At 52.3% G+C, this 8,158-nt stretch overlaps 1 protein-coding gene across 1 annotated transcript in view; it reads left to right on the plus strand.

Annotated features, from left to right (window-relative positions):
* Positions 1-8,158, plus strand: part of TMEM181 (transmembrane protein 181) — a 44,539-nt gene that overhangs the window by 22,944 nt on the left and 13,437 nt on the right. Inside the window, exons 5-6 of the mRNA XM_010840911.1 lie at positions 875-996; positions 3,639-3,749. Of these exons, the coding sequence (XP_010839213.1) occupies positions 875-996; positions 3,639-3,749 (233 nt within the window). The remainder of the gene's footprint in view (positions 1-874; positions 997-3,638; positions 3,750-8,158) is intronic.

Below are 8,158 nucleotides of genomic sequence, written 5' to 3' on the forward strand. Positions count from 1 at the left end.
CTTGGCAGCGTCCAGGGACGCTGTGACAATATGGCTGTCACAGCTGGGGGCAGGGGCTGCTAGCAGAGGGTGGAGACCAGAGAGGCTGCTCACCATCCTGCAGCCACAGGACAGACTCCCACAGTGAAGAATTAGCTGGCCTCAAAATACTTGTGGTGCAAAGGCCGAGAGATCCTGTCCAAAGCATCCACCGTCGGCAATGACCTCACTCTGTCCACCCAGGGCAGCTCCCCCAGAACCAAGAGCATACGCCACCTCGTTCTCTACATGCTGTGATTCAGAGAGGTGCTTCAGTTGAAAGAATTGGAAAGATAACCCAATGACCGCAGTAAATTAAGTGGAAAAAATGCTTAGAATAAAAAATCAACCCCTTTTTGTAACATTTTAGAAAAGCACTAAAAACCCGAAAGCACTACACCTTTGTGTGTCTAGAAAGCCGTCTGGAATCGTGGACCCAAACATGAAATCACAGTTTCTCGGGCAGTAGGATTATATGTTTAATACTTTACGTATATCTTTGCATTTGTGTTCCTAGATGTTTTTTTAACAATGAGCATATAATCAGAAAAATAAGAGATTATATAATCAGAAAAATAAGAAACTTATGTTTATCTTGGTATAAAGTTAGATTAAAATGTATATGGGAAAGTAAAAAATATAACTTTATCAGCCATGAAATAACTTGGCCTTTTGTGAGATGGAGGTTGGCGGTGGGTCAGAGGCAGACCCTCGAGGGAGGGTGTCTGCTGGCGGGTGTCAGCTTTGCCCACTTGCAGAGGGACCTCCCTGGGCTGACACACATCCAGGCAGGCGAACGCGTCTGCTGGTGTGACCAGCCCTTGTGGACTCTGACACCAGGATTCTTCATCTGTAGAAACATCTATTCAGACAACCTTCACCATGACTGTTAAGGTTGATGGTGTAGCTCAGGACGGGACCACCAAGTTCATCCATAACAAAGTTCACAACCGGACGCGGACGCTCACGTGTGCAGAGGTGAGTCCATGCGACTGGTCCACGGCGGAGTCTTGCCCCATTCCTGCAGGTGGAGCTACTTTCTTAGGTAAAGTCGCTAATGCCACTGATGGCACGGAAGACCCACCCAACCATGCACCAAGACCTTATAAATTCTTAGAAATGCACACACACGTGTGCACTCACACAGTACACACACACAAGCACACACCCTGGCGCCTGATTGTACTGTCTGTGTCACCGCCTGTCTGGCATGGCCACACTGCCTCACGTGAGGGTGGTCTGCCGCTGTCCGTGGTCTGTCTGGATCACTTGGGCCTTGGGTTGTTCCCAGCTGTGGGATGCACGTCCCGACCCACGTGGGGCACTGGGAGCCAGGCCTCGTGGGAGCGGCCCGCCTTTGTTGAGCATCCGCCCTGGTGCAGCGTGTGGCCCTGGGCTGGCAGAGGGGAGGGTCCACAGCGGGAAAGGAGCCCTCACTGTAGGGCACCGTGTTCCACGAAACCCAAAGAGTGGGAAGCAGGTCCTGCCGTAGTACGGAGGCTCTGTCGGAACCTAACAGGTCAAGGTGGGGCGTGGACAGCACGGGGAGCCCTGGAGAGATCGAGTCTGGTTATAGTATCAGGAAGTGGCCCCATGGCGGTGCTTTCCATATGTGGTCTCATTCCATTCCGGGGGCAGGAACTGTTGCGAGAGCCCCCTTGTGTAGAAGGGGGAACGGAGGCTTAGAGAGGGCGGGACCCTGGCCCAGGATGACACAGATGATGAGTGAGCGACAGTGCCAGGCCTTCAGCCCAGGTGCTTTTGTTCCGAAGCTTGTGCCCTTGACATCCACGCACACCTGGTAGTAACAGGAGAGGCTGGGGAGCCTTTCCCAGCGAGAAGGCGTTCAGATGGGAGTGGTCCTGTCCAAGGCCGGCCGCTGGCTCTGGCCCTTCTGTGTTGATGTCTGCTGGATGGTCCTGAGATGGGTCAGAACCGCCACCTGAGCAGACCGGGCCCCCCGGAGGCAGAGCTGACAGTGCGCCCTGCCCCATGTACTCAGGCAGTGTCTGCTGCTCAGCTGAGCCCAGGCCCTGCCCTGGGTCCCCTGGGGAGGCCCGGGCCGTGGAGCTGGCCCCCTCCTCCTCCTCCGTTGGTCCCGTGTTAGCGGGGACAGTGGGCCAGTTTCTGAAATGTCTCTTCCTCATCTGTAAAGTTGGGGGGCTGTGCCTTCCCTGGGGCTTGGTGGAGAGCGGTGAGGATTGAGGTGGGCGAGGAAGCAAGAGCTGGAGCTGTACCTGCTGGCATGAGAGCCCGGATATCCACCCCCCCCACCACTACCACGCCGGATGGACAGGAGGGACGGCGGGCGTGGGGACCGCGGGGACCACCAGCCCAGCAGCTGCCTTCTCCACCCTGAAGACGCTGCACACCCCCCCTCCTCTGCCTCCTCTCGTGTCCCCTAGGGCAGCTCCCCGCCCTGCCAGCTGCCCTCTTGCCGTCTTCAGGACATCCCGGGCTTGGGAAGCCTTGCCCAACAGCAGGTGACTCAGCCCTAGTTGGAGCCGTGGCTCCAGCAGGTGCCACCGGGCAGCCTGCATGTTCCTCGTGGCCCCGGGCTGGCTTGGCCAGAGTCCACGTCCACATCCGCAGGGGAGACCCGAGAAGGCCTGTTCTTGATCCTAAAGGACGAAACTTGGGGCTTGGCCTGTCCGTGGGTACACCACGGAGACCACAGGGGCTCTGTGTGGGAGCCACAGGCCAGAGGAGAAAAGGGAAACGCCTAATCCACCCCATGCATCCTACAGCGACTGCAGAGACGGGCCACGGAGGAAGGAAGGTCAGGCGGAGGGCCCTGAGGAGTCGTGTCCTCGCTGGCGTGCCTCCTGCACTAGTGTATTTGTGAAAATGTCAGTTCATGTTGCATTAACTCACCTTTTTATTCAGGTGACATATTATCATTTAAGTTTATGAAAGTACAGTTGATTTACAGTGTTGCGTTAACTTTTGCTATACAGCAAAGTGATTCAGCTATACATACGTGTATTCTTTTTCGTATTCTTCTCTGTTATGGTTTATCATAGGATACTGAATATACTTCCCTGTGCTACCCAGCAGGACTTTGTTGTTGATCCATCCAGTATATAATAGTGATCCCCATGGACTGTACCCCGCCAGGCTCCTCTGTCCATGGGATTCTCCAGACAACAATACTGGAGTGAGTTGCCATTTCCTTCTCCAGGGGAATCTTCCCAACTCAGGGATCAAACCTGGATCTCCTGCGTTGTAGGCAGATTCTTTACCATCTGAGCCACCAGGGAAACCCAAATAACATTCCTTCTACCAATCCCAAACTCCCAGTCCAGCTCATTCATGCCTCCCCTGCCCGTTGGCAACCAGAAGTCTATTCTCAAGGTGACATACTATTTTGAATCCTATGAAGTAGAGGAGGTCTAATGATTGTAAATCATGCGTTATTTGTTTCTAAATATGTCCATTTGGTTCTTTCTTTCTAAGAACTGCTTTTGGCTGCCATCTGAGTTCCCCTGGGCTCCTGGCGAGCTCCCTGGAGATGCTCCGTGCTGATCCTCTGTGGTTGGAATGGGTCACCTCACAAGTCAGTTGGGGGAGAGTGAGTCCTGCGTGCTTTAAGGACACAGATCTTGCTTGTGCATTTGCAGAAATGTGCAGAAATCATCGTGGCTCACCTCAGCTACCTGAATTACACTAAGTATACAGTGACTGTGGGATTCGAACACCTGAAGCGGCCCATCAAGGAAATGAACTTCACCGTAAGTACACCGGCCGAGCACGGCGTTTCCATGGCTCGTTTGCGTAGCGCCCATTCTCTGTGGAATGACCGAAATAAATCACAGCATCGAAATCGTGTTATTTTGGATGGTGGAAGACGTGTACAATTCTAAGAACTATTAAAAAACCCAGTTTATTAAGTGTACATGGAGTGAAGAATAGTTTGAATCAGCGTGGAATTGGAAGACCGTGGTGTCCTGAGACTTAGAGAGAGTAGCCTTGCAGTTGGAAGGTACTGGGGGAGTCCTCTGGGGAAGGTGGGGCCGCCGCCTCCAGGCCTGAGTGGACTTAGACCCGGCTGACCTCTGGAGGGGTCCCTGCTCTCAGGTCCCCGAGTCGCACAGCTCTGATGGTTGTGTGTGCTGAGTCACTCAGCCATGCCCGACTCTGTGACACTATGGACTGAAGCCCACCAGGCTCCTCTGTCCATGGGATTCTCCAGGCAAGAAGGCTGCAGTGGGTTGCCATGCCCTCCTCCAGAAGGTCTTCCCGACCCAGGGGTCGAACCCCCGTTTCTTATGTCTAATGAACTGGCAGACGGGTTCTTTACCACTAGCACCACCTGGGAGGCTCTGATGGTTAGACTTCCCTGTCTCTCGCCCAGCTGACATCAGCCTCCTTGTCCCCTCTGCTCACTGGGAGTCAGAACAATCAGCATGGTGACCGAGAACGCGGGTCTTAGACCAGACAGAAGAGCTGGGTTCAGATCCCGGTGCCACCATTGCTTCTGCTTTTTGTCTCCTTGTCGTAGAACAGCTACTTCTCAACAGCTGTGACTGTTGAATGAGGGTACCAGTGGGTTCCCTTCTCGAATCGCGCTGTTCTGTGATGTGTTCATGCGACACACTAATTCACACGACACAAACTCGGCCTGTGAGCGGTTGGCCCCCGCTTCCCTTCCCCCAGCCCTGCAGTCACCTGTCTGCCGTCTGTCTGTATGGATTTGCCTGTTGTGGACATTTCATACGAGCAGAATCATGCCCTTCATGCTCTTCTGTGAACAACTTCTTTCGCTGAGCCATATTTTCAAGAGTTCGTCCGTGCTTTGCTGGCATCAGCGCTTCATTCCTCCTTTGCCGAATGCTGTTTCACTGTGTGTGCGTGCCGCCTCTCGTGTACCCAGGCGTCAGTGGATGAGCATTCGGGTTGTTTCCATCCTTCAGCTACTAGGAATAACACTGCTGCGAGTATGTATGGTGAAAGTGAACTCGCTCAGTCGTGACTGACTCTTTGCGACCCCATGGACTCTACAGTCTGTGGAATTCTCCAGGCCAGAATAGTGGAGTGGGTAGCCTTTCCCTTCTCCAGCGGATCATCCCAACCCACGAATCGAACCCAGGTCTCCCACATTGCAGGCAGATTCTTTACCAGCTGAGCCACAGGGGAAGCCCGCGAGTATTTGTAGACAGGTTTTTATTTGGATGACCAGGCCTCCTTCTCTGAGAGGTGTGTGGGTGCCTCCTGCACCCTTAAGTGCCTTCACGCCTCTGCGGTTTCCCCCGTTGCCTGGAGGTCTCTGGATGTCGGCTGAGCTTGGGGCCGTGCCCAGCGCCTGCTCGTTTTGTGTGCTGACAGATGGCGGCCGTGGTCACAGTCACACTGCTTTTGTTCATGTCCTGTCTCTGACCACACAGAGTGAGTTTATTCTTTGTCTGTCTGTGCGTGCTGCAGGTGTTTGAAGATGGCTGTCTCATCCCCTCCGAGGATCTTTCTTTTCTTCCCTTACAGATCCCTCAGACTCTGGGTTTTCTCCCCTTGGCCCCAAGTCAGCCTGGTCTCCTTTGTTCCAGCCTCTGGTTGGTTTCTAACAGTTCAGATGCTGCTCAGACATTACATTCTGCTCCGAAATTTCTTCTCAATGTTCTTTCTGCCCCAGCCTCTCCTGACCTTTGAGTTTGAATCTGGATTCTGTTCTTTGTTGTGTGACTGATTTTCTCAAACTTTGTCCTCAGAAAATCCAATCAGTGTTCTTCCTGTGTCGTGGAGTTCACAAGGCAGAAGTTGAACTCAGATAGGGCCTGGAGACCAATGTCCGAGCTCAGGTGCACTTTGCTCTCGTCCTGTGATAACATCTGTGCTTTAGACCTTGCTGTTTGCATCCTTCTGATTCGAGAATATGGAAAGAAGAGAGCACCGTGTTTCCCCAACGAGGAATCTCTCCTTTCCGTCATCTGTCTGAACATCACCCTCTTAAGAGCCTTTTACCAAAGCGCACAGCACAGCAGTGTCCTGCCCCCCCGCCCACCCCGGGTTTAGCTCACCCAACCCTGTCATTTGGGTTTGGGTCACTGTTTGGTTTGTCTTTGATTGTGATTCTTTCCTTTTAACTTTTGTACATGTTTACATTTCCTCTTAAGCAATTATCACAGTAGCTGTATTATTTTGGATTTATTATAGCTGCTGTTATTTGCTGAGCTTTTGCTCTTTGCCAGGGTCTGCACTAAACTTGTTCTGTGCATCAGCTTACTTAAATGTTACGATATTTCTACAGAGCAGTTGCTTTATGGAAGCGAAATCTGAGGTTTAATATAATTAAGTAAACTGCCCAACTGGGAAATGGAAAAGCTGGAGTTTGAACCCGAATCTCTGATGTCACAATTCGTATGTTCTTAATCACCGTGATTTCCACTTTTCTATTAACATCAATTGTTAATAGTTCGGCTTGCATTGCAGACTCATGTATTTTTTTAGAATTTTATATAAGTGGAATCATACGACAGGTGTGAGTTCTTGCACTCGGCGTAATTACCTGGACACTGCTTGATGGTGGGTGCTCAGTAGTTTATCCCTTTGTGCTGCTGGGTGATAATCCCCGTGTGAAGGCAGCACAGTTGGTTTATCCGCTCCCCTGCTCGTGGCCGTCTGCATTGTTTGCAGATCGGGGCTGTTGCAGAGCCGCTGTGAACCCCCGTGTCCAGACCTTCGCGTGGACGTGCGCTCTCACTCCCTTGGGTGCGCAGGAGTGGGCTGCCGACTCGTGTGGCAGCGCCTGTGTCACTGACGAAGACACGCTGGGCTCGCGGCGGCCGTGTTGTCTCACGCGTCGGTCAGCGCCTGCGAGAGTTCCAGCTGTTTCCCATCTCGTCTCATCCACACTCGGTAGGTCAGTCTTTGTCATTTTGGCTGTTCTGATAGGTGTGTGGTTCCCACGATGGCTCAGCAGTGAAGAATCCACCTGCCAATGCAGGAGATTCAGTCCCTCGGTTGGGAAGATCTCCTGGAGGAGGAAATGGCAACCCACTCCAGTGTTCTTGCCTGGAGAATGCCTTGGACAAAGGAGCCCGGCGGGCTACAGTCCACAGGGTCGCAAAGAATCAGACACACCTGAGCGACTGAACGACAGCAGCGATAGGTGTGTAGTGGTACTGTGTGGATTTACAATACTGTGAAAATATTGGTCTTCTGGCTTGCGTTTTTTGACAAGAAATCTCTCATCCTATGTTTGTCCTCTACAATGGTTTTCCTCCCCTTTACCTATCCCCTACCCTCATTTTAAGATTTTTTTCTCTTTAACAGTTTGATTATGGTGTTCCTTCGTGTACTTTTCTTCCTGTTTCTTGTCCTTAGAGTATAGTTGAGCTTCTTGGATTTGTGAGTTTATAGTTTTCATCAAATCTGGGAAAATTCTGGCCACTGTTTCTTCAAATATTTTTTCTATTCTCCTGACTTTTTCCCGTCAATAGAAATCCGAGGACTCCAGATACATTAATACATCTTCTTAGCCGCCTGAAGTTGTCTCAGAGCTTACTGATGCTCTGTGCGTTTATTCTGTTTCGTGTTAAGTCAGTTCTTCTGCTGTGTGTTCACGTTTATACCCTCTGCGGTGTCTCATCGGCTGTCGATCAGCCTCCCGGTCTCGGCCTCACGCTCCTCTGGCTGCTTGAAGTCCTTTGCCTACCAGTTCCATCCTCTGTGATTTCAGGGTCAGTTTGATGGATCACTTTCTTCCTCATCGTGTTTCGTATTTTCTTGCTTTTTTACACGTCTCGTATTTTTGAGTCAGTGCCAGACCTTATGATTGCTGGACTTCTGTACTCTCATGAACATCGCTGAGCTCTGTCCAGGACGTGGTAACGATCTCCTCAGGCCTGGATTTTAAACTCTGCCTGGTGGAAGCAGAGCAGCACCAAGTGTAAGGCTGATGTTGCCCCACTGCCGAGAAAAAACGTGCTGGCGGTGCGCTCCACAGACCCCTGTGCGTGCTCCTGCTGCCCGTGGAGCAGGCGCTGTGCTGACCCTGCGCGTGTGCCAGGGATCCTGCCCATGGAGCAGGCGCTGTGCTGGCCCTGCACGCGTGCCAGGGATCCTGCCCGTGGAGCGGGCGCTGTGCTGGCCCTGCACGCGTGCCAGGGATCCTGCCCGTGGAGCGGGCGCTGTGCTGGCCCTGCAC

Source organism: Bison bison, unplaced genomic scaffold, assembly GCF_000754665.1.
Source record: "Bison bison bison isolate TAMUID 2011002044 unplaced genomic scaffold, Bison_UMD1.0 scf7180017864148, whole genome shotgun sequence".
Lineage (NCBI taxonomy): Eukaryota > Metazoa > Chordata > Mammalia > Artiodactyla > Bovidae > Bison > Bison bison.